The sequence below is a fragment of the Gambusia affinis genome, linkage group LG14 (assembly GCF_019740435.1).
Source record: "Gambusia affinis linkage group LG14, SWU_Gaff_1.0, whole genome shotgun sequence".
NCBI lineage: Eukaryota > Metazoa > Chordata > Actinopteri > Cyprinodontiformes > Poeciliidae > Gambusia > Gambusia affinis.
In genome coordinates, this window is record NC_057881.1 from 19,542,124 (window position 1) to 19,568,654 (window position 26,531).

The following is a 26,531-nucleotide window of genomic DNA, read 5'->3' on the forward strand; positions in this document are numbered from 1 at the left end:
TTTTCTCTCCATTTTAGAATTATGTACAACTTTGTGTTGCGTTATCGCATATATCCTGAAAAAAATAAGACAAAAAAAAACAACATTGAAGTTGGTGTTGAAAACCTGAAAATGGAAAAAGAAACCCGTCAAGGTTCCCTTGCAAGGCTCTGTATTATATCTATATTTTTCATTTTAATTCCTGACATCATCACATGGATACAATTCTAAATAAAGGGCTGCTGGGTGGCTGAGTTGACGGAGCATGTGCACCATATGCAGAGGTTGTCGTGGATTCAATTCCCATTTGGTGCATCTCTTCCCCTTCTCTCCTCTGTCCATTTACTGTTAAATAAAGGCCACTACAGACTAAAAAAATTCAAGTTACACAGTACTTTGGAAAACAACAGTCTATGTAAGCTGCTAATTTAGTCGTTGAAGTTTTGCTGGTCGGCAGGAACAACACAGCAGCAGCAGCAGCTTTTATCTGTGCTGTATAAAGAGGAGGAAGAGATCTAATTGTGTTTGCCAGTAATGGAGAACAGAGGGCTGTCGACTGTCTGTCGGAACAAAGCAAGCCGGTCATGTTTTGGGCCCCCGTTTCCATTCTTGGCCCAGTCTGAAGCGACGTCCGAATCACACTGGCTAGGAGCACAGCCTGATTTGAGAGAGACACGGTCTGTGGCCAGGCGTTTTCATGTGGTCACTAAAAGTGCTGCTTCCCTTCAATAACATCCAGCGTTTTCTTTCAAAGAGGCCCCTCTTTACTCCTCAGGAAAATAAAGGACCCGGGAGTGTTTTCCTCGTGTAAGTGATTGATTCGTTTACAGATGTTGTTCAAGGCAGCGCACCTCATGTCAGGCAGCTTTACCTTGTTGCGTGATGCGATTATCTGTTTGATGACGATGCGATCGGCAAGGACGAGGACTTTAGTGACGGAAGAGAGGAGCAGGCGGGCGGCCTTTACCATCCCGGTCCTGTCACTGAACACTGTGACACGCCCGTCTGTCTGAGGCTGCAGGGCTGACCCCACGTCTGTCAGCTGGGCTATAGCATCACCTAAGAAACAACGACAAAGAGGTCGAATCAGGTTCACCGACAAGAATAGAACAGAATAGAAACTTATTTGTTCCCCAGAGGTGAACTTTCAACTTCTAATACATAACTATGGAAGTAGTTTGTCGTGTTGTTATACAGGTATTGTAATGTTTTAAATGCATACATTTTCAGGCAAATCTCAGTAAATATACCATCTGAGAACCAGGTCACGTCTCTGGTCTAGTCTCTGGAACATTGATTTAAAAAAAATAAAATGCAAAATTTAGTTGTCAGTCACCTCAAGTTTGGAGCTATCCTTATTGTTTGCACACTTTTTTGCACCACACATTTTCCATCCACTCAACTTTCCATTACTTTGCTTGAAGTGGGACACTTTATAGGTAGGCCAGTTTATTAATTATATATTTTAATTCTCTGAGAAACTGAACTTTGGGTTTTCATTGCGTGTAACCCATTACCGTCGACATTACAGAAATATTATAGAAATGTATCCCTCTCTGTGTAGAATTAATACATATAAATAAATTTCACTTTTTGAGCCGCATCACTGAATCATGTACACTTTTGAAAACGTCTCGAACTTGTTAAAATGCACCAGCTGGTATAGATAAGAGTCTGTGGATTTGCTTCATTTTATCCCACAAACTGAGTCTGAATACAAAACTGAGCTGGAGAGTTTTTCTAGAAAACACTGGTCTCATCTCGCGCCTCTCTTTTCTGAAACCTATAATCTTTCAACGCGGACTGAATGCAGTGTTCAAAGCAGCAACTGGCAAGAGAAAAATGAGGAATTAATTTTTTCTGATCATAGTTAAATATATCACCGGTACAGAATTATATCTTACATAAAATACAGTAAGGACATTTAAAGGAAACATGCATTTCTGGCTGAATGTCCCCCGACCTTAACTTACTCATATTAACCTAATCATATCACACATGCATCAGTTCAAGAGTGAATAAAAACCGAACCGAGCTGTGGCTTGTATATTAACTTCATGGCACCTCAGTAAATTCATATGAAAAGGACATTCGAGTTGAGAAGAGAGCTTCAGCTGGTTCATCAGGAGGCATACTAAACCACAAACTTACTAGTGCAGAGCGATTTTGCAGTTCACAATTTTGCACTTCTCTAGGGCTTTGCAAAATCATATAAAAGAAAACAACAACTTTAAACTTCAAAACTACAAAGGAGCTTTTGAGTTGTAAGATGACTTGTTATCTTCCTCCATTCCTTATCCAAACTGTGCTGAAAGACAGCTTTTGATTTATAAGTTGGTGCAGTAGCACTTTCAGACTGCTAACTTATGAAGCCAGTCAATAAGATTAGGAGAGAAACATCTGTCATCATAAATAACTTCAGAACTTGGATGACAAGCCGTCTCTCAGGGGGCAGAAAGTGAATACAGAAATGCTGTGGAAACCTTTTTTTTGTTTGTTTTTTTCTTACTATCTTCTTTACTGTGTTTTTATGCTGTGAAAGCAGAACGAGAGCTGGCTGAGATTTTCAAACATGCAATCTGGGCAGAGAAGAACCTTAAGGTTTGAGGGATGTGGAGCCTCTTTGTTTTTCCCCCAATAGCATGAGATCTGGATCTATATTAGGAAGCAGAATACAGGAACCTCCACACTTTAGTAAGCTGGCAAGATAACGATGTAAACAGTTGTAAATAGTTATCTAAACTTTTTAACTATTGGTCTGACTTCAGATAAGGACAGGTACAGGTGAGTAGCTATTTTTCATCCAAATTACAGAGATCAATTATCTTTGCCTTCTTTAAATGTTCATCCTTTCTTGTTTTGCCCATTTTGAAGAGTAGGTCAGAGAAAATGGCGTCTGAGAAAATCATGAACTGTGATGCCACCAGGTTAATTTCGCTGATTTCACTCGTGCGTTTGAAGAGGAAAGCTAAAACTTCCACAGCGCTCCGATGTAAAGGTGCAAAACAAAAACTTATTCCACAGTTTCTTGCGTAGTCCTTTACATGAGCAATTAAATCTTAAATAACCTCCACAAAACAAAACTACGGTTGAAAAACCGTGTGGCTCTGTCGATTCTCACTTGCAGCGCCTTTTCCTTTCTTCCTCCTCTCTCATCTTCGTTAACTCTCAGGCCGCGCACCTCATTTGCATAAATTGCAAAGTGGCCAATGAACTTATAAAGCATACAAACTTAAAATAAAACACTTATTCACAATAAAACATTATGAAATTAGCTACATGCAATATAATAATGCTACCTAAACCTCAACAAATGCACTTATTAAATTACTAATTAACTGACGCAGTTGGTAGAGCTGTTGCCTTGCAGCAAGAAGGTCCTGGGTTCGATTCCCGGCCCGGGGTCTTTCTGCATGGAGTTTGCATGTTCTCCATGTGCATGGTGGGTTCTCTCCGGGTTCTCCGGCTTCCTCCCACAGTCCAAAAACATGACTGTCAGGTTAATTGGTCTCTCTAAATTCTCCCTAGGTGTGAATGGTTGTGTGTCTTGTATGTCTCTGTGTTGCCCTGCAACAGACTGGCGACCTGTCCAGGGTGACCCCGCCTCTCGTCCTGAACGTACCTAGGGATAGGAACCAGCAACCCTCCCAGCCCCATTAGGGACGAAGGGTGTATAGAAAATGGATGGATGGAAGTTTTTACAGTAACTGAATATTTTATACATTAACTTGGCTTCCACATGAATCAATGATAATGAGTTGGAAATTCCTAGGAATTGTGACAAAACAAAAATAAATATGCATTTCAAAATATATGCCGTAACATTTCATTTGTTTACCCCACTCAACAGGGGTGTTAAAATCAAAGGTAGTTTTCTCTAAAATTATGAAATTATCTCTTTTTTTGTTCCTAATAAAAGACTATGCTGCTCTAAGGGTTGCATATTTGGCTGTATAACTCAACACTTCTTAATGCCTTCTCTGTTGCATCACACAATAATGTTGAATTTTCCGCCAGCCGTCTCTTAGGGATGATTTGCAGGAACTTTGAAGTCTGAATTTCCAAATTCAGATTCAGATGAAATCTACAATAGCTGCCCTGAGTTAAATCTCCAACCTGGAAAGGTCCCACAGCAACCAAAAATTAAATCCAGTAAAGCTTCAGGCAGCAGCACATACAAAATGCAGTAAACGTTGCAGAAATAAAATGTTTACTTTGTCTTCTGGGGGTCTGTATTATACCAGTTGCATGTGTTGCAATGTGCATCATCATTTGTCAGCATGTTCACTTAATGCTTGAAGGCCTAGAGTGAAGAGAAATACACCATTTTTCACTTGATTTGCTAACTTTTCTTAGCTTGGACACTTACAGCAAAGAGCAAAATATACTGGCTGTGTGTAGGGTGCAAACTATACAAAGTTTAATTGGATTTAATATCATTCCCAGGTCAAAATTCTGGATTTCAGGATTCATGGAACGCAGCCTTAGTTTTAAATCAATTCTCTGGGAGCAAAAACCAATGGAGTTGTGTGAGGCAACATTGTTATGTAATGCTATGCCAGTCTATTGCGCTCCACCTCTGGGAGTACATTTACAATAACAGAGCCAGCTTGACCCAAACAAAACTGCATGCTTTGTGGAGACAATTTGTCATGCTAAAAAGTTAAAAGCCAAGGAAAAAGCTTGTGAATATGCCAACTATACTGAAATTTTATAAACAACCACTCAAATGTCTCCAGGGGTTCACAGCTTCCCTTTTTTTCTCGTTTCCCATTCCTTATTTTTATTCTATAAAAAAAAAAATAATAAAAAACCTTAAGAAGCTTCCACTGAAGAGAAAACAGACTTTGGAATCAGATTGCGGAGTAGAGTCTGAAAAGGAAAAAAAAAAAACCCAGCTCTGATAGCAAGAGGATGAGGACACAGGCTGATATCACGTAATGCGGTTCGATTCTCTTCCAGGTCTGGCTTGTCCTTTTTAGGAAGCAGCCCGGACAAAATGATTGTATCTGACAGGCTGCTATTCAGAGCCAGCTCTGTTAACAAGTTAAACTTTGTGGCCGGGCTCACAGGAGATCCTGTCCGAGTTCCTTGACTGTGCATGTAGTAGTGAGCAAAAACACAGTCAGCACTGTGTTCTCCATATGTAGAACATAGGGCTTGGATAACAGCTTTTGAAATTTTGCCTGCGTTCATAAACTTTTAGTTTTAAACGGTACATCATAGACCACATTTTTGGTTTTAATATGTATGTGAATATCATGCTGTGGCTGAACTCTTGAAGTCAACATTGCTAAGTATTCACAATCAGAACTTGTAATACAGTGACCGTAATTGAAAAAGAAGCAGACTCCACCAGCCTGCATCCACTTCCCTCACTATGCAGATGGGAAATGGGCAACACTTTTTCTGCAAGATGCCAAATCTCACTAGTTATACCAATCAAGAGTCTGAATATTTGACTTTATATATAAAGTGGAAAATGCTTTCAGATTTGTTTTTTCTTCATTTTCTAATGCAGTCTGTATTGTAGTTTAACCTTGCTCTTATTATAATGATAAGTGCAAAGAAAGGCTCAGATAGACGGTTCACATAAACATCAATCCCTTGCTAACTACCTCTTCTCCCCCCGCTGACTGTATAAAGAAAAAGAACAAAGCTTATTCCTTTTGATCATACGAGACGTTTGGAAGTCGGATGGCGGAAAAAAAAAAAAAATTATAATGAGCAATGGTTTAAAGGTTTTTCAGGGCCAACCCAAAGGCAGAACTCTGAATGGATCACTGTGAAAACTGGAGTAAATTAAGTCACAGCAGGCAGAAACGCATATTAACACATGCATGAACAGTCAGCTTCACCTATGCACACACAGACTCATAAGAACATTTCCTCATCAGCCGACTCAACTCCTCCCGACAGCAGCCTCTTTGTTAGAGTTTTAGCCGTCGTAACAAATCAGCAGTGTGAGAGGACTAAATGCTTTTCCACACCAGCTGGTTCCCCCAGCGTTAACCTATTGTTACAATGTTGGGTTTAAAATCCTTTAGCCACTGAGACACTGTTTGCCCCCAACTGGAAGCAATGCCACACTGTTTCCAGTTTAAGGGCAGATTAAGAAATGTTACACCTAAATTTGAAGTTGCAAAACCTAAACCACGAATCCTCTTCCCGAGGTGTTAGCACAAATGCTAACCTCTGCTTTCTAACCATAATGGTGGCTCATTTTTCAAAAATGTAATAACGTAGCAAACAAAATCTTTACCGTGAAACGTACCCCATACGTGACAACTGTGCAAACAGGACTTGCAAACACATTGAGCTTGGGACATTTTTTCAGAGTTTGTGAAGAAACATACCTACCAAAAATGGGGTAAAATTATTTTTGCAAACTTTATTAGACCAAGTACAATGTCCAGAAGACTGAGACACATTTTTAAACGTTAATTTAGGATTATTTAGTCCCTTGCTGGGACTAAACAAAAACATACTCTGGATAGGATAAACTTGTATTGTAGTGCAAATGGGTTTTTTTAAAGGAAGTAGAAAAATAGTAAGAAAGGAAATAGGCGACACCGTAGATAGAGCGGGTAAGTGTAGTGATTGCTAAACTTTTTGTCCTTGTAGTTTCTCTTTGTGTACCTCCCTCCCCCACCTTCCTGCTGGCATCCATGTACATCCCTGTACACACATGGGTCCTTGTGTTCAACTACAAAAGAACAACTCAAATTAATTTGGGGTATTAGTTCTTTTTTGTTTGTTTATTTATTATATTTATTTTTTTTGCTTCGTATAGAAAGACATGATGTTCTAAGAAAATAATGCTTCCTTGTCACCTTTCTACGCATTTAGAACATATTGATCCTCAGATAAACCTGGTGGCCACAGATCTTTTCAACCGGTGGAGAAATGTGAAGAACAATGTGAAGTCAATGTCCAGCCTGACGGGTGTTTTTCTTTTTTTTTTCTTTCCCAAAATCAAAGTTCACATGGAAACCTAACTTGATAACTGCACTAGATAATAAACATCAGTTTATGAACATTAATGTAACGGGACCCGCATATTTTCACAAGATGTTGTAAGTCCATCTGTAACTGTGCACATCATGACCTTGACTTTTTTTTTTTTTTTTTTTTTACTTAAAAAAATAATAATAATAACTGGCTTGCTAATCCCAACATAACCTTTTTCTAAGTTATTACACTAGTTTGTAAACCATATGCAAGTCAGCACACAGTATAACCTTGCTAATATAATTGTAGAGAATGAATATGTGTACAAGTTGATATAAAAATACTTCTAATTCATAAAACACGGATGGAAGGTTATGTGTTAAACAACACTCTCTACGCAATCAAGTGAGAACTAAACTTTTGATCATCTTTTATTCTGGATTTATTATACTGCAGCACCCTGGGGTGTTGCAGCTGTTTTTTCATCCCCAACTCAATAACCACAATGTCTTTATTATTTTGTAGATGTGCCAAAAGATTTGGCAACAACTTGAAAGACATTTTTTACATTTTTCTTCACTTCCATGTAGCAGGAATCAAATGTTTACTTGTTTTGACGATGCGAATGGCAATTTTTCTTTTCAATTTTGTATCATTTTTTATGCAATTATTGTTATTAAAACCTGGACTCTGCCAAGAGTTTGCCTAAACTCTAAAAGGCAAACAAAATGTTAATAAAAGGCTTTTCGCCAAAACGATTTTGGTGCAAATACAGCAAGTTGACCAAACGTGACTTTCTACAAGTCTTTACAATAGGAGCTTTAAAAATGAATATTTGGCTCATCCTAATACTGAAAAACTTCCTTTAGAAAATCTGCCTGATTCATTTGGGATGATGCTAAATCTCTCAATCTCTGCCTCCCATGGGAACCTATTAGTTCTGATGAGACAGGAACAAAATACATTTTACAGCTGATTTGTAAAAACTCGACTTAAGAAGAGACATCCAATACAAATGCTTTGGGGTTTTTTTTCCCCCTCAATTTAAATCTAACAGGTTGATATTTCTTTAGGTAACAACCATTGTCCAATAACCTTCAATTACAGCCCATTATCCATGTAAAGGCAGATTAATTTCCTCTTCTACACAACACCCCAGGGTGCTGCAGCTGTTTTTCCCCCCCTCGCCTTCATCCCCAGCTCGATAATCACAATGTCTGTAGAGCACTCTGGAGGTCTTCAGTGTAATACTGGGTGACAGCTCGGCTGTCCAGACTAATCGAAATTTGCTAAAATTTGATAACACTGTGAAGCCTGAAGGTGACGTGTCTAAAGCTTTATGAAACTGTCACACTTTGGCTTAGCAAGACGCTGACGGGCAACTCTTAGCTTACTGAATGGTCGGTCTGGGAAAGCCCCAAATCTCATAAAGCCTTTTTGTGCTTACAAAAAAAAGATGAAGCGTTTTCTAAAAAAAAAAAAAAAAAACCCCACTCTGTTAGTATTGTTTATTTTCTGCACAGCACTGTGTCATTTTGAAACAAAGCAGAAAAAATGCTCACCATTTTATGAAGTACAAACACACAATTTAGATCAAATGTTCAGCGCCTGCAAGGTACAGCTAAAGGATTCCTACCTGCTCTGCGTGCTTCAAAGCACGCCTGACCCATTTCATCCTTCAGCTCCTGGTTTTCTGAGGCAATGGCCTCCCCGACGGCGACAAAACGCCCCACTGCCACGCTCACTGCCTGACCCACTCGGTGAATCGCTGCCGACGTCTGCTCAGACTTCTTCAGCCTGTCTTTGTGGTTTATCAGCGTCGTGATCTGCAGAAATTTTAGGAGAAAGGCAAAAAGGAAATGAGGTTTTTTTTTTCTCTCTCTATTAAAATAAGGGTTAGAGTTTTATTTTGAACAGGAAAAAGCTGCTCAGTGCTACATGATTTTGGACAGCCATTTGTCATTTGATCCATTCTCTTGCAGGATATCAATAGTTACTGTGCGCCCGTACAGTAAACCAGGAAGGAAAGTCATAAAGAAAAGCACACAAGGAATGAAAAAGAATCCTGAAGGACCCCAAGGATTTATAAAATATAAATATGAAGAAAAATTACAAATATTCAAAGCAGCTGTTCTTGGCTCCATATTTAACACTGTAGGTAAATACAGTGTTTAAAAGATTACATTTTAATCTTTTAGAAAAAGAGACTTGCACATGAGCAATTATATCAAAGAGTATTTCAACAGGAAAACAGCTAAAATGACAGACATTTTTAGGGTTTCCTATTCAGCACAGTCTAATCCTGGACAAGTCAGTGGAAACTCACTGATACATGTCCTTTTGGTAATACGAATCAATTATAAATAGATAAAGGCAGTCATTAAATATTTATTCGCTGCGTCTTCTTCTCTCCAGCTGTTGTTATTGAGTGTATGAATGGGTGTGTGTATGTTATAAATCATTTATTTCTTTAGGAGGTGGGCAGTCCTTTTAATTGGCACATGACTGTAGGTGGTCCACGACGGGAATCGATGACAACAAATCATCTGTACAGAACAACGCATTTAAAAGACCGGTCCTTGTTGAACCCTGATATGTCTGGAGCAACTTGTTGATTTGTCATGGTCTTAAAAAGAGTCAAAGGTACCAAATTAATAAGACTTTTATACATTCCACTTTATTCAAACTAGGTTTCAGAGAATCAACAGAGATGTCTTGGATGCATGTATTGTGCACCGTCAGTCAGCACTGTGTGATGGTCAAAGGAGAGAAATTATTGTAATCTGGTTAAAACCATTGATTGAAAGTCACAGTCATGACTTATCAGAAGAGCGTCACCTGCTGGTCGATTGACAGCAAAGGTTTCAGATGTGTGAAAAAAAGCTCCAGCAGCAAGCCTTTCAAAAACCTACCAGACTTTATACCAACACACAGCTTGAACATATAAGTCAACATTAACTTACTAGGCTCCCAAACATTCTTGGTAAAAAGGTTAAGTATGGCAGTAAATAACTAATACTCTAAAAAAAAAAAAACAAGTGCTTTTACTATAGCCCTATAAATGTATGTAGCTGGTAATAATTTATTCTTTTTTGTTGTTTTTTTGGTTTTGCTTAGATCGTTTATCATGGTGCCCATTTCTTCTGCTAGTCAATTTGAAGAGTGCAGATAGTCTCTTACACACTGATTCCCTCAGCCTATCAGAATGTCTGGTTGAAGCTGTAAGAAAGATTTCACATGAGAAACGTGGCTTTCTTTGTCTGAATGACAGAATGCTGTCACTTCACAAACTGGTAAAATAATTTACAGGGCATCGCTCATGTCAGCAAAGGACTTGTGTAAAATCAATACCTTGTTAAGATGCAACTTTTTCTTCCGATAAGTCTATTATCACTGCGTCCTATCCACAGTATCTTCTTCACATAGACTGTTGGCGCCAGGCAGGGTACAAAGGGCACCAACGGGTTAAAGAAAGCGGCTGCAAAACCTGCCGTACTTCACCATTTTCATGCTCTTTTTGTCTAAAAACAGAAGTTGTTACATGTCAAACAGCTTTTTATGCTTTTAGTTCTACAGTCTGTGGCAACATGACAAGATAGCCTGAAGTGCACCTTAGACTCTTCTTTTAATCAAGTAATATTTTACGTGTCACACTGTTTTTTTTGTTGTTTTTTTTGTTTTTTTTTTACATCTTCCATTTTTGAATTACTTTTTACTGCAAGGCATGAATTTTTAACAACTTGGCCACAAAAACACATATTCTAGCTGCTGGTTCCTGTCTCCAGCAAGCATTGAGTGGGAAACAGGAAACACGTCGACATATTCAAAGGATGAATGGATGCTTGAATATTCCACAAAAATGGAATACCCCATCAAGAAACATAACTGCACTAACATTTTAAGCAAACGTAAGACCTGGAGGCGTTCCTCCAACATAAATAAAGGAACGATGTTGAATTGACCTGTTTTGAGTCCTGGATGCATTTATTCAACCATGCATGAACGCTCGAAGGCAGGAAAGGAATGTGGAATTTGGAATGTGGAATTTGGGATGTGAGAGGGAAGAAGGAAGGAAAAATAAAGTGAGGAGAGGAAGAAAGTGCCACAGAAAGGCGATAAAATGAAAAGGTTAAACCAAGAGACACCCGAGTACCAATTTCTCTTTAAGGAAAAGTTATTGAATAGTAGTGGTCCTCATCCACTGTGACTAATGCCCACCGTTCTGCTTGTTTTAGGTTATTTTAGCAATGTCTCTGTGATAGGTAGCTGTAATGAATATGAGCTCAAATGTAGCTGTCCACAAAAATGCCAGTTTGTGCATCTTCATTCGCTTACCAAAAACACTACCTGCATGAGGATGTGATTTGCGACGGCAGCAGATAATGTCTTTTATGTAAAACCACCATGATTTGACAGACAGAACCTAACCAGTGGTGGGCATATAAATCGGTGAAGAGAGGCAAGAAAGTTTTCCAAAAGGAGAGCAGAAAGCAGAAAGCAAGCAGTCTGGGATTACCTCCGTTATGGGATGACTAGTTCTGGTACATTTACTGGGCCAGGCAAACAGGAACAGAGCCGAGTGGAGAAAACATAATATTGATACAGTGCCATGACACTGAGGAAGGCGTTTTGTGTTTGAGCATTCATCAGTGGAAGTTTGTGGAAAGGTGAAAAGTGCACATTCCTTTTACATATGTCAGTGGGGAGAAAAGAAAAAAAAAAAAAGAAAACTTTACAATCACCTCAGTTAAAATGTGAAGTTCTGAAAAACTTCACATTTTTAAAAGTGTTAAGTTTTTAACTTAACTTAAACTGAACTCTTTTAGTAACTGAATAACTTTTTCTTTTTTTTTAATCAACCAGACATTGGCAACACAATCACATTTTGAGGACTAATGTATTACAATAAGTCTGCAAATTGATGAGCGCAACGCATGATTTATCTTCTAAAGTTTAAAATTGCAAAAGGTTTGTACAGAAAAAAAAAAGAATGTGCTATAAACTTTGCTGCCTCGTGCTTCTGTGGCAATTTTATCAAGGTTTTTAACTTTTCAAATTTGGACTTAAAACTTTTATTTCAACGCCTTTTCTAGTAACCTTCACAATCGCTCCATCTACTTTGGTATTCAACCAGTCAATACCGAACAATTGAGCTCACATCTCTTTGTTGTGCATAATAAGGAAGACAATTACAAGGCCATAAGAAAAAACCTCAATGTGCCTCACTGTGAATAACAATACGCTAACCAATTCCACCCACTGGTTAGCAGGAAATTTAGCCCAGTACCTCAAGGACACATGAGTATAAATCTGAGGGTAACAAAAGGTGGAAACATTTGTGGCTGCCTCCCATGGCTACAGATTCAGTTTCACTAAATGGCCATGCTAGGAGAAAGTCCGATGTTATCAGAATCACCCTGTCCCGTGGCCCAGTTTTATTCGCCGCTGTTTTCATTCTTAATTTTCACATGCGGATAATTTGATCGTGCAAGCAACTTTTTATTCTAAACATTTTTTCTGAGCAGACTTTTCTTCTAAAATGACATAGTTGTTGCAGTTGTGTCATTTGAGAACTGCAAAGAATCCCTCTTCTAACAAGAGGTGGCTAGAAAAAAACAACTAAAAAACTGTATTAGTTCGAACAAGCTGAACCGAGAGGCCCACTGGGACTTTTATTAAACACACATTGTAGATGTTCATTACAATAATTGCTTGTTTGGCGAGTCCTGTGTTGGCCTGCTTGCTCGTCTCATTTGTTCCACTGATTGCCGTTAAGCTCTACTTGGCTCACAGACAGAATCAACAAGTAAAGCGCTGGGAGCTGAATTTTCCAAGAGCAGAGAGACTAAATCTGAAGTAAAACGCTAAAGTAAACGGAAGGATATCCTCACACGCGAGAAGGAGGGAATGTGAACCAAAGTAACATTACTCTGTCTAAGCTGACAAGATCACTAATTCTTTGTCCTAATTGAATCTGTACAAGGACAATACCAGGATATCACCTGTGGATGAAAAAATGACAACTTTCAGCAATTTTCAGTTCTGACCTGCAGCAACAAAATCAAATCAAACTTTATTTGTATAGCACATTTCAGCAGCAAGGCATTTCAAAGTGCTTCACATCAAATCAAACACAAAAACACAATGCAACATAGAATCAACAATAAAAACACAACATCAAGTCAGATTCAATAAATTTGCAATTGATTACATTTCAAATAAAACTCTAAACAAGTGGGTTTTTAGTTGAGATTTAAAGGAAGTCAGTGTTTCAGCTGTTTTACAGTTTTCTGGAAGTTTGTTCCAGATTTGTGGTGCATAGATGCTAAATGCCACTTCTCCTCGTTTGGTTCTGGTTCTGGGGATGCAGAGCAGAACCAGAACCAGAACCTGAGAGGTTCTGGAAGGTTGATACAACAACATCAGGTCTTTAATGTATGGTGGTGCTAAACCATTCAGTGATTTATAAACTAACAACAGTATTTTAAAGTCTATTCTTTGAGCGACAGGGAGCCAGTGGAGAGACTTTAAAACTGGTGTTATGTGCTCTATCTTCCTGGTTTTAGTGAGAACGTGAGCAGCAGCATTCTGGATCAGCTGCAGCTGTTTGATTGATTTGTTGGACAGACCTGTGAAGACGCCGTTACAATAATCAATACGACTGAAGATAAATGCATGGATGAGTTTCTCTAGATCTGGCTGAGACATTAGTCCTTTAATCCTGGAAATGTTCTTCAGGTGATAGAAGGCCGGCAAAACTAGAACAACAAAAGTAAACAATTATGCTGAAAGACAGTGGAAGCTTCCACTGAGAGAACAAAACTTATTTACCTACTTTCAGACCCAAAAAGGCAACTATCAAAGTGATCTGGACTTCCACTACACATGTGCAGGCTGATCACCTGTGATTCTGGTGCATCAATGCCATCAGGGCACAGATGCAGTAATTCATGCAAGGGGACGCCTAGAATTGTACTTAAAAGCTCTGTTTAGTGTGATATTCTAATTTTCTGAGAAACTCATATTTGGGTCTTCTTTACATGTTTACCAAAAAATAAAAGCTTAGATTTTTCTACTATGTGTGTAAAAAATCTGTACAAAATAGACCTTTTACTTCCTGAAGTGACTGGCAAGAGAAAAAAAAAATACAGTTTTGCACAATATTGTAACTATTGAGATGTTCTAGTATATTTTAAAAGTTTAGAGAAAAATCCGCAAGTCAAGGCTTAACAAAAACTAGAGGCATATTTTTTTTGTAGTTTGTAGATAACATTTTGCAGCAGAAGAGCACGGATTGGAAAATAAATCATTGAGCTCAAGAGAATAACATGAGAAATGTAACGTCTTGATCATGCTTGTTGAAAAGCCCAAATTTGCAGAGAAGTTTTTCCAGAAAAATCTTTTCTTGCGTGTGCTTCATGAGAAAAGAAAAGAAATAATAATAGTCCCTGCTTGTCACCGCAGACAAGCGGTGAATCACTTAGTTAAATAGAAAAGAAAATACTTTCAGATCTTATTTCAGCCTGTTGCAACACAAAGGGATTATTGTTGCACCCCGAAGGAAAAACATTTTGGAAAACTAACAACGAAGCTGAATTTAAGGCTTTTAACAAATGGGAGTAAATAACATGAACAAAAACAGAAAGAAAAAGATGCTGCACATGTTTTTGTCTCAACCATGTAAGTTTGTCCAAAAAGGTTCCCAGACAGTATTAGCATCTCTTTATCTGAGCTGTGGCATCCTTGACAAAAAGTCAACTTTCTGTTTAGCCTTTACTCATGCAACCAGATACATGACTAGCTGTTCACCCGAGGCCATGTGTGTGGGAAGCAAAACAAAACGCGCAAGGAAACCTGCTCTGAACATGCACTTTAATAAGAGAGTAAATTCCCAGCAAATTGGCTGCAAGGGGAATGGAGTTCAATCTCGCGCTGGTCGACAGCCAGACTCTAGAATATAAGGAGATAAAAAAGAGGGGGGGGGGGGAACAGATGAGCAGATGAGATAATGTGAAATAAGGAGGGGATTAAAAAAAAGAAAGATGACACTGTGCTTCTACTGAATGCCTCTCTTTAACTTGTTTTGTTTCTGTATCACTGAATTGTTTTCTTCTTTTCTAACTTTCTGGAAACGTCTCCCCTCCTCCTCACTGGGAAGTTGAGGGTCCAAGTTCACCCACAGAGCTAAGCTGCTGCAGTACAGTACAGTACAGTGTGATACAGCAGCAGCTTGCAGTATTTAAAAGCTGCATTCTTCAGGGAGCAGGGTAAAAACCCTGCATAGAGGAGAGTAGAAATATATAAAACCAACATTACCTCATCTTTCAAAAATGTATCAAACTCTCTCCTTCTAATTTTAGCCACAAAATGCACTGCAGATGCTGACAACAAACTGAGAAATTAACCCAAACCAACAAAGCCACTTTTCTGGAGACCACTTGGTGATTATCATACCAAAAAAAAAAAAAGTTTTAGCATAACTTATCAGGGAGGCAGCCAATTAAACAAATATTCTGCTGCGATAAGTCGTGTCCTCAAATTAAGGAAGTGCTCGTTTTATGTTACCCATAAACAATGGAAAGAGTTGCTGAGTCTGAAAAGGTTTACAGGGAACCGTGTTACTTTAAGCTGCAAAACTGCATCTCATTGTCGCTCCAAGCGAAACCACGTCCATGTGTCACATGTCGAGGCACGTGTGCTAGTCTCTGGAAGTGAAACTAATGTGTCAATAAGTTAATTTGAGATTAGTCTGAAATAATATCACGCTGCTGCGTCTTTATTTTAACTTTATTTGGCCAAAGAGATAAGAGAAGTGTTCATTTAAAGTAAATGTGGTGGCAACAGCAAGTTAATCAGTGCTGGTACAACCATTAATGTTTGGATGTAGCTCCGTGCCTGGGATGCGCCAAAGGTTGGTTGGAGTTTGGAATATTAAGTTTGAATACCAAGAACTCGTCTAATCTTTTAAAGAACGTGTAATGCATTTGAATTTCTCTGTACTCCATTTCTACAACATTCTAGAAGTGAAAGTTTGTATAGTCAATACATTTGATCATTATGTTGAGAAATAAACTAGAGCATTTTACAAAAAGAATCCTGTCACCAAACAAGTATTATGGTTTGGGGTTGGATAACTTCCTGTAATTCAGTGATTCACAAAAATTTTCTGGGTCACCCAATGGATAACAATAAATCCCCCCAACCCCCTGTCAAAAAAATAAAATAAAATAAACAAAAGTCACCTGTGCACACACATTATTCAACCAGATATAAACCAATACACATATGTTGTTTTCAAACTCCACTGAGGTTTATCTTACACTTCAGGTTGCAACAAAACAAACTACAAACCATCTTTACAGTGAAACACTTTTGAAACACTTTTTTTTAAATTCATCCATACTGTAAAGGCACTTTGGGAACCACTGCTATAATTGATGCAACGCTAGACCCTTCTACTGGTTCTGATTGGTTATTTATAGATAGGTAGATCTATCTATAGATCTACATGCATATATATATTTATATAGTTATATAGATATATGTGTATGCATGTATGTATGTGTACATGCATACATATGATATATATATTTATATGTCTATCGATCTATATATAGATAGATATATATCTATCTATAGATAGATATATATAGATAGATATTTGTCCCTGAAGAATGCAGCTTTTAAATACTGCAAACTGCTGCTGTATCACACTGTACTGTACTGCAGCAGCTTAGCTCTGTGGGTGAACTTGGACCCTCAACTTCCCAGTGAGGAGGAGGGGAGACGTTTCCAAGGGGGGGGCCTCAATCTAATTTTTTGTCAGGGGGTCCAAGACTCCTGGTGACCCCCCTGATCCTACATAAAATGCTAAATGAAGGTTGCTGTGGTCTATGGTGGTCAAAGTCTAGATTCATATTTAATTGACAAAACTGGTTGTAAACAATCTGAAGTTGTTAAATGAAACAATTCTGGACAGAAGATTTGGCAAGAAATCTGTAAAGGTGCATCTCTAGGTAGCTTTCAGGTTTTAGAAACCAATCACATTTTCACAGATTGGTCTTAAAAAAATATATTCAATTTTGAATTCCTTTACTATGAATGAAGTAAAACAGGACCACATTTTCTGGCTCGTTTCTCTTACTGTAACCAAATCTACAATATATTGAGCTACATTTTAATTCCTAATTTTTGAGTTTATGGCTTCCATTTCCTTAAAGCAATTCTGCTCAAAGAAAAGGCAAAGACTCAATAGAACATTACAAACACTATTAACTGTTGTTTGCCTATGTCATTGGATCCTACAGTTTGCTTTTCATATTTGAAATGTTATCTTATGTGTCGGTCTGCCCGGTGGATTACTGAGCCAGTTTCCTTTGTCTGGGTCTGGACCGCGGACATGTTATTGTAATCAGTGAGGAAGTGGGGAACATGTGACAAAAAGACTACAAATCAGACGACGAGCACATGACATGAACTTTAGCCCACTCGCTCATGTAGGCCAACAGACAGGCAACCAATGAGACAGACAAGCATGTGTGGACACTGATGCAGACAGACAGCGAGGTGGGGGTGTAATGAGGCTTTCTGATACACAGGCAGGCAAACGGGAAGCAAAAACACTCAGAGACGATCTGAGCAGAATACAGGGGGAGCAGCTGAATGACTTTGGATTCCTATCAGGCTGTACCCCTCACTGGATATGCATGAGAAAAGGGCAGTGCTTGGCCTTCCAGCTTGAGTTCAGCAATCACAGCTGACATTTGAATATGTGGAAGGGTGAACAGACTCCACGGCAAACATGAGCTAGAAAGAGTTCACTGAGAATAATAACTAGCTGCTTCCCAGGGTGCAGAATCAACTACTCGCAAAGGACAAGAGACACAGAAGTATCATTTCTCTTCATCGAGTGAGGGTGACATTTTACTGAAGAATGGGAAGAAGAACTACTTCCTGCTGCTAAATTATTTACTGATGATGGTCCAGTTCTTCCTTACTGTTCTTAAAAGTCCCAATTTTATTGCCAATTAAAGTCAATCTACAAAAAAAAACAACACAATTTCTCGCCCAAAATGAGTGTCTAAGTAAATCTGTACATGCTTTTCAGTCATTTTCTGGCAACAATTAAGAGAATCAGCTTATTCGCATTACAACAAAATCAGCCTAAAGCAGGAGCCAAAAGACATTTTACACACTAGCCTTTGATTCACAGCAGACTTCTTGAAAATATAATGAAATGCCATGAGAACCAGGTTCAATCTGAGTAAAACCTATAACTAAAACTATCATCCAGTCTGTAGTTAAATATTGCCCTTTGAAAAGCACGCGATGTTCAAAACAAACAAAAGTTGATTTCTCCCACATGCAGGCACAACACACAATGAAGGCTTGTTTTAAGACAATGACGTGACGGCGGCGCGCAGGTCTGAGATCTGGCCGCATTTAAGTCTCGATAGGAATGCAGAGGGAAAATTACAGGATGTCTGTACCTGAAGAAGCAGCAGCAGAAAGTGAAAATAGACCTGTAGCAAATAACCCACTATGTCTGTTGCCTAGTGTGAAAGTAACTCAAGTACCCAGTTGGTATGAAAACAATACTACAACTGACTAATGTTTTAACAATAAACAATGTGCTAATAGGTTTTAATGCTTTTTGAAGGTTTTCAGCAGAGCTTAGCAAGAGACAAAGATTCTATAGGACAAGATAATAGTTCAATTTGCAGTTCCACCATGTGGTGGCGACTATAAGTCTCACTTTTAATTTTCTGTGCAGCACATAAAGTTTCAGACACAAAAATGTGCTGTGAATGTTCACACATATGGAGCCCGGGCAAGGTCCCAAAAATTTATGTAAAGTCCTCATTACAAGGCCACACAGCCTGGTCAGGAGAAATTTTCTTGGCTTAGTTCCAACAACCAGATAAGCAAATAGGAGGTTTTTTTTTTGTTTGTTTGTTTGTATAAGAATGCATTTTGAAACTTCTGTTTTCAGGAGCACAAGTTCAGCTTTTCGTGTTGTTTACACGAATAAACAACATCATGTTGGCTGCATGAGATGCTGGACTATTAAAACGAGTTTTAAAATGTCCTTGTTTCTTGTGTCCAAACGCCAAGATGATCATATGAATAAAAAGCTGCCAGGAAAAGCCTCAGAAACACACTGCTCGCATTCACAGGAACACAATATGTCTGCTCACGTAATGCTCTGGATAGAAGGTAGGAGGGAGACGGTGAGACAGAGAGAGACAAAGAGGAAGTCAAGGAAGGGGTCAGCACGCAGAAGTAAGATGTACTTTCAGCACAAAGGAAAATGCTGGGTCAGATTCACTTTCACTGTGTTAACTGTTCAGGTTCTATTTCTTAAGCTAACCAGAGAATGGAGCCAGCATTGATGCATAAATGTTCGTTATCAAATACAGAGAACCTGGATTGTGAAAAAGCTGACAGATAGAGAGCTAAAAACATAGATGCTTGACATTATTCTAATGTTTTATCTCTTTAAATTCCAATAACTGTCTGTTCTGTATGAATAACACTTTAATCCCATCATTATTAGTTTTTTTTCTTCGCAATATATTATGTTACATTTAACCATTTAGGTTGTCTGCCTTCAATAAATAAAAATTATCTTCACATCACAATAAAAAAAGACATTGTTCTGTCTTGACTTTCCATTTCAGATGAGCCATATTATACTAGATAACAATCACGATCATGTCATTTTTGTGATCATGAGAAACAACATCCAATTTTTCTTTTCAAAATAAAGTGTCCATACATGTAAAGACGCACACCAGCTCATACAGATAAAATTAGGGTGATTGCATCTTGATAGTAGGAGTCATGATCTTCAGGATATCAATTTAGGATAAAAAAAATGTTTAAATAGCTGGGGGGGTTTTAAACTATTTCATAGGTAACATAGTTAAAAATGTACTGAAACAGAGCGGGACAAAAAGCCCAAGAGCTTATGAGTCCACCAGCAGTACGTTGCTGCTCGACACCCTGGATCTGCGAGGGCAAGAGCGTCTCCATGGTGAGCAACATTTTCGGGAAGCTTGAACTCTACCATTTTACAAAGTTCCCTTTTGTCAAATTACACCAGGAAGTACAAGCTGCAGTTGGCCAGGACTTATGCTATTATTGCTGATTCATTTCATTTATATATATATGTATATATATATATGGGTTCTTATGCCCTTTGATGGACTTTAATTGGGTGCTTTGACTTTGTAATTCTCCAACTCGGGATAAGAGTGGACAATTAAAAACTGGATTTTGGATTTCCAGACTTTCTGCATTTCTCCAGTATAAAAGATATAAGGAGTTTATGAAGAACAGACTTTCTAAATGTATTTATATTTAGAAGATTCCACGTCACAAACTTTGTGCTGATCATTATTCATGTTGTTTTTCGTCTCATTGACGCACTCCTTCAGAAATAAAACATGGGCAGTTTCACATAATTATTTGTAAACTAGGTTTGGCATGACATGACAAGTAAAACTTTGAAATTCCTATGTTTTACTATTTTCGTGAAATAAAAACAGTGAATATAAATACTCTCCATTTACCCTGTGTGCACCTTAATGGCTGCATGTTTTCATTTTTTAGCTTAACTGGATATTTGTTCATTAAATTTCCTGATTTGTTCACTGTTGAGTAAAATATTAAAAAATGTGTTTATCTTTTTTATATTAATTAATAATATTAAACCAATCTAAGTAAAAATGCAGTTGCTTTAGAACAAAAGAGTGTCAAAATCTTCAATTGTTTTATTATTCATTATTATTATTATTATTATTATTATTATTATTATTATTATCGTTAAAGATTCTGAAATATAGATAAAAGAATCAAAGGATGAGGTGCAACCTAGAATGAGCTCAGAGATTAATAAACTAACCAAGTTCTGACAAACTGAAGCACATTTTGAATTAGTATTGAGGTAAACATTATCCAGTCACACTGTCAGCTTTCTCATTAAATCTGCAGTGACATCTAACCCTTCGGTTCTCTGCTGAAATCCTCCCTTACATGACTAAGCGGGACAGTTTGTCAGATCTGCTGGTTCTTTTTCCTGTTCCAGGTTTTAATCACACCACCAAAGAGCGCTGAACACTGCTGCACTGCTCATTGTTTGTGTGTTAACAAATTCAGGTTTCGGGCAAATTGGGATGAGTAACAACAGTCCTTTGGATTTAATAGAGAAGACAGCAAGGATTCAGTGGACAAAGTACTTGCATGATTACATTAATCAAGAAGACTATTGGTGCTTTTGATGCATATTATATTCAGAAATAAAATCGAAAGTATGTTTTTTTTTTGGGGACGGAGGGTTAAATTCAAAGAAAGTTCAAGTTTGAAAATAAATCGTCATTCAGTCTGAAAATTATTTCTCTGGTGTTTCTTGTGCAGTAGAAGAGCACGGCAACTTTAGAGTCAATTAGTTCTGGCGACACGCACTGAGGCAGATAAGACAGGACAAAACAACAACAAAATAGATTAGGTTGGCACAGAGAAGACAAACCAATAAACTCCTCTCAAATCTTCAGAGAGACCATTCGCTGTCAAATGAACAGCTGAAATCCCACTTGCTGTCTGGTTTTAAAATCTTGGCATCGACCCTCCATGCTCTGCCACAGCTTGAGAGCCCAGCGTTTCCCCGAAACCTCCCAAGAACGAGAATTCAAATAATGGGATGGAAGCGTGGCCAAGGGATTTTAGATTACATGTTTGAGATTGTTGCAATAAAGAACTTTTTTTTTGTTTTTGTTTTGTTTGTTTTTATCTCTGAGGCTGTGCAAGAAAACTGGTTTGGCATTTGTCTGCTAGATTTTGGTAGTGTTCCTGTTCAGGAAGGAAAGCGGAGAGGCCTTGTTGCTACCTGCCGCTCCATCACTGCTGTCTAAAAATAAGGGGAAATCTATCAAGTCTTAAGCGAGCACCTAGCTCTCCAAAACTGCCCAAAGTCACTCTGACCTGAGTCTGCAGTGACGAGATCTATCAGACTGAACCTGAATAAAGCATTTATCCATCTTTACTTTGAAAACACTGGAAGACTTCATAATCATAGGTTTGGAAAGCTTAAATGATTTTCAAGTAAATGCATTTCGACATAGCTAAGTAAATCTAGAAGCTGTTCGACCACAGTGACCTGGTAGTGCACCCACCGATGATCACACACCACCTTTACTGAAAGCAGAGCACTGCTACTGTGTAATCAGTCAGGCTGATATGAGGAGCAGGAAGCTTACAGGAAGCAGAAACAGATAAGAAAGAATGATAAACCTGGGAGAAAAACAGACGGGCAGCTGGGATAGAGCGATAGGCAGGTATAAAGGAGCGGACACACAATAAATAAAGAAAGATGGCAGACATCCGAGACTGACAATAAGGCAAAACATATCTGACAAAGAAACACAGCAAAGCAAGTCTCTATCAGGAAACTGGATTCACATCACAACTTTTCATGAAAGATTAGTACTGTGTACGGATGAGATGCGAGCGTCAGAATAAACACAGCCTGAAATTCCTACGTCAAACACAAAACGACTGAAGATCAAATGTTTCTTTGCTAACCACCATTCAGGCTAAACAATTAGAAATTCAAAAATCTGACTGTGGTTATCATATCAACAGTGCAATTCTCCTTCTGGAATCAATTGCTAAACACAGTAGAGTGCAGTGAATGCTATGCATTTCAAGCAAGGTTAAAAAAGCCAAATGTAGGTTTTTACATGAATCAGTTAAAATAGGAATCGGTACGTCTCACCTCAAAAGAAAACTGTCAGATTCATCAGTTAGAAGAAGTCTGATTGGTGCATCTCTGGTTACAAATGAAATGCACAATAAGCTACCTGATTATGGCACAAATTATCCAGAAACATGCCAACCAGTAATACGCCAACCAAAGAGAGCATTAGATAAACTGCTTACGCTAAAAAAAAGAACTTGATTAAATATGTTCAACTATATTTACAGCATTCTACATTTTAGTTCGAAGCCAGTCACACACCAACAAAGAACCAAAGGAGACAATCTGTGTATAAATAAGTAAAATTTCTTATCAAACAACTTGTACCACCTTCAGCAACAACAACTTGAATTTGAAGCATTTTTTTTGGTCGACTTATTTTAGTTCAACACTGCCTGCCTGGCCCAGTTTCAACCAAGCATGACAGATGACCTTACATTTGACTTTGCATCACCTATGAGGCTGAGTTCATGGTAGGCTCAACGGCGTCAAGGTTCCCTAGTTGAGTGGCTCACGAATAACCACAAATTATCACCTCTCCAGGCTCATTTTGTTTGGAGGTTTTGTCATGAGAGGATTGTCAACTGTAAGAAATGTTGTAAAGTACTTCCTTTCCATATTTCTGCCTCGTGAAGACATAATGGAATATGTTGTGTGTTTTAGAAATGTTAGGGCTACATATAAATACTTGTAGAACCGGATAAAGACCAGGAACAATATGCTTGTTTGAACAATTTTTCAGAAATCGGTTAAAATATAAATCACAGTTCCTGTAGTGTGTTCAAAATTTAAGCGGAAAGTTTTTTTTGTTTGTTTGTTTGTTTTTTCTTATTGTTATTAATGAAATCTGAGCAGTCAGATTAAACAGACAGCTGTGGATGTAAGCTATTTTGTTCTTCCAAGAAGAAATATTAAAGACATCTCTGTCTGGGTCAGCAGAGCAATGGAGATAAAATGCAACTCATTTGAAAATGTACACTTTGTGCCGTCACACATCCTTCAAGTAATGACCTCATTCTTTGATAGAAGAATCATTTCCCCTGCAAGACAGTTACCATTTTAGCCGTTTAATCTCACAAGAAAATGTAACGAAAGCAAAAAAAAGGCACCATCAAAGATGTTAAATGTGACCTCTGCAATGTAATCTTCCAATTCCACTAAGCTACTCATATATAACTCAAACACCTAGTCATGGGTCTCAATGGCTCCTTATAGACTGTACTTCCAGTCAGTGATCCAACTGATTCATAATGTGGGTTCAACAGGGTCGTTCACAGGTTTGCATAACAAGAAACTCTGGAATTCATAAATAGTAAATCTCTCAAGCCTCAAGGTTAGTAGCACTCTGTTTATCTGAGCTGGGAATGCAAAAAAAGTCAAACATGGAAAAAAAACAGTCCATCATTTCAATCAGTTTTACCTTGTAAAACTGAAAGAAACAAGGAGATGTAGGTAAATGAAAAGATTAAAACAAGCTGCAGCAAATCCCTCCCAACGCTTTGGACGTTGCAACCAAAATGTGACCTTGGGCATATTTTTGACATTGTTCTTACAGTCCTGTTACACTCCAGACCTTGAATAGTCCCCACTACATTTTACTTTGTGAGAAACAGCGTGGTTTCTGGCGAGATGCGCTTGTACTCTCCTCTCAGCTTCTCAATCATCTAAGAGAGTGATGAGCACTTGTGTGACCTTCACGCACATGCACACACACACAAAAACAACCCCAATCAAGTCAATTAACTATGCAATTAACTATGCAACATCAGAGCATTATCCGCTTTGTTCGTAGCTGAATTGTTACAAAAAAGTTTGGACACAACTGTGTGTCCAAACTTTTGGTCTGTGCTGTATATGGAGAAAATCAGAGCTACACCAATACTTATGCCACACATCAGTAAAAACTGTGTCATAGCTTTTGCAGCAGAGGCATCTTTAAAAAGCTTGAACTGTTGTTAACCTGCCTAGCTTTACCAAAACAGCATTCTAATTGCTTTGTATTTGATAAAAGTCTGCTAAAATTAGCCAAATCCAACAAATGCAAAAGTTGAAACCTCAAAAAGATGAAACAGCATAACTTTGATGGAATCCCATTAGCCTTCCTGTTTTCTGCTGTAAATCTTGCGCCCTCTTACAGCCCAAAACACTTGCTTTTAAATAGCTTCTTCAGTGTCTTTGCATAGTCACACTTCATGTTTTGACATCATACTGCTGCTGAAAACGACCAACACCGGCCCGTTCTCACTGAATAACAAGTTCTACATGACAACAGTTGATTGAAGCCTTAAGATCAGAGCCAAGAAGAAAATCAGCTTCAACTTTATTGGTCAAGATTATGCACAAAACAAGAAGCAATATACATACATTTTAATATGGATATGATTATGTTAGTTATGTATATGCACTGTTATTACGGTACAAAAGAATACCATGTTGAAATAGTAAAAAAAAATATGCTGTGTTGATGACCAGCAGAGTAGATGTGATTTCTTATGCAAACAACATACATAAATCATTTTCACCCCCTTAAAATCCTAAGCTTGTTGCCTCCATTCTGAGTCATCGTTAACAACTGGCTGATTTTGTTTATGTATCAGCAGAACAACTACAAAATCTTCATATCAGCCATAAAAACCTCCCATCAGTCATCATGATGGGTAATTACAAGCAATCGACAAATAACAGAGTGCAGTGAAACTGCGTTTTGAACGCAGCCTAACCAGGCTGACAGATTCAATCAAGGACTGAATGGTCTGCAGGGAAGAAAGTGACACTTTAAAAAAACTCAACGGGTTTTCTTTAAACAAATATCTGCTCCTGTCGATTGAAAAAGCAGAAAGATCCAGGAGATTCAATTTTGTTTGCAACACACTTATTGAGGGAAAACACTTATTAAGGATATTTTAGAAGGCTCATTTAGAAATCCTCCTCTCCTTTTACAGACAGGAGGTTTTATCAAGATGAGAAAAGGTAATAAGAAAAAGTCAGGTGTTGAAAAAAGTCAACATTGGCACAAACCAAGTAGCTACATGGGTGGAAAAAACTGACATATTAGGAAAAAAAGATACTATGAAAATGAAAGAACTGTGCTCAGGTTATAAAAGGTGAGAAAAAACAAACAAACATCAGAACTTTGAATGCTATTAGAGCAAAACAGGAAGAGTCTGTGAAAGTGGTAAGCAAACTAAAAAAAGGTTTGGCATGCCTGAGAGTTTCACCCTTTGGGACTTTGACTTTTAACCCCAGCCTTGATACCACCATAAAGGATACAGAGACATGTTTTTAGACTCCACACACACACACACACACACTGATGCACATTGTAGGAGAATGAAACACGAACCCTGGAAGGAATGCAGACCCCCAGACGTCTGACAGCATAATAGCTTGTGTTGTGGGACACACACAGACTTTCAAACACATTTATGGCTTAAGGAACATGCTTTCACTTCATGACACATGCCATATTTTTACTGGCTGAATTTCAATACAGGCAAATTTGTTTTGGAGCCTGGACATGGTGGCACAAAATATACAAGAAGTGACCTCTGAAAACACCTGCAAATGACTATAGATATCCTCTCAACTAGACAGATGAAGGTTTTATCTTCAATAACTTCTTCCAGTGGTTCAGACAACAGATCAAATGAAAACATCCTGAAGAACCACAACTTTATTTATAGGAGTTAGGCAGCTTTAACTTATTTATAGGATTTGGCGCTGACTGTGTGTCATTGAGAACACACTGGGCTGTGTTTCCTGGATGACTGGCCCCAGCTGTCACCCAGTGGCCCCAGTCATCTACACACAACGGCAAGATAAGGAGACCTACGTCACACTGGAA

The 26,531-nt window shown here is 38.2% G+C and overlaps 1 protein-coding gene across 2 annotated transcripts in view; it reads right to left on the reverse strand.

The window, feature by feature from the left end:
- The window catches only part of ctnnal1 (catenin (cadherin-associated protein), alpha-like 1), a 58,433-nt gene that overhangs the window by 18,489 nt on the left and 13,413 nt on the right, over positions 1-26,531 (reverse strand). For both annotated transcript variants that reach the window (XM_044137749.1, XM_044137748.1), the window contains exons 2-3: positions 8,567-8,756; positions 851-1,038 (exon numbers count right to left, since the gene is read on the reverse strand). In XM_044137749.1, coding sequence (XP_043993684.1) covers positions 851-1,038; positions 8,567-8,756 — 378 coding nt within the window. The remainder of the gene's footprint in view (positions 1-850; positions 1,039-8,566; positions 8,757-26,531) is intronic.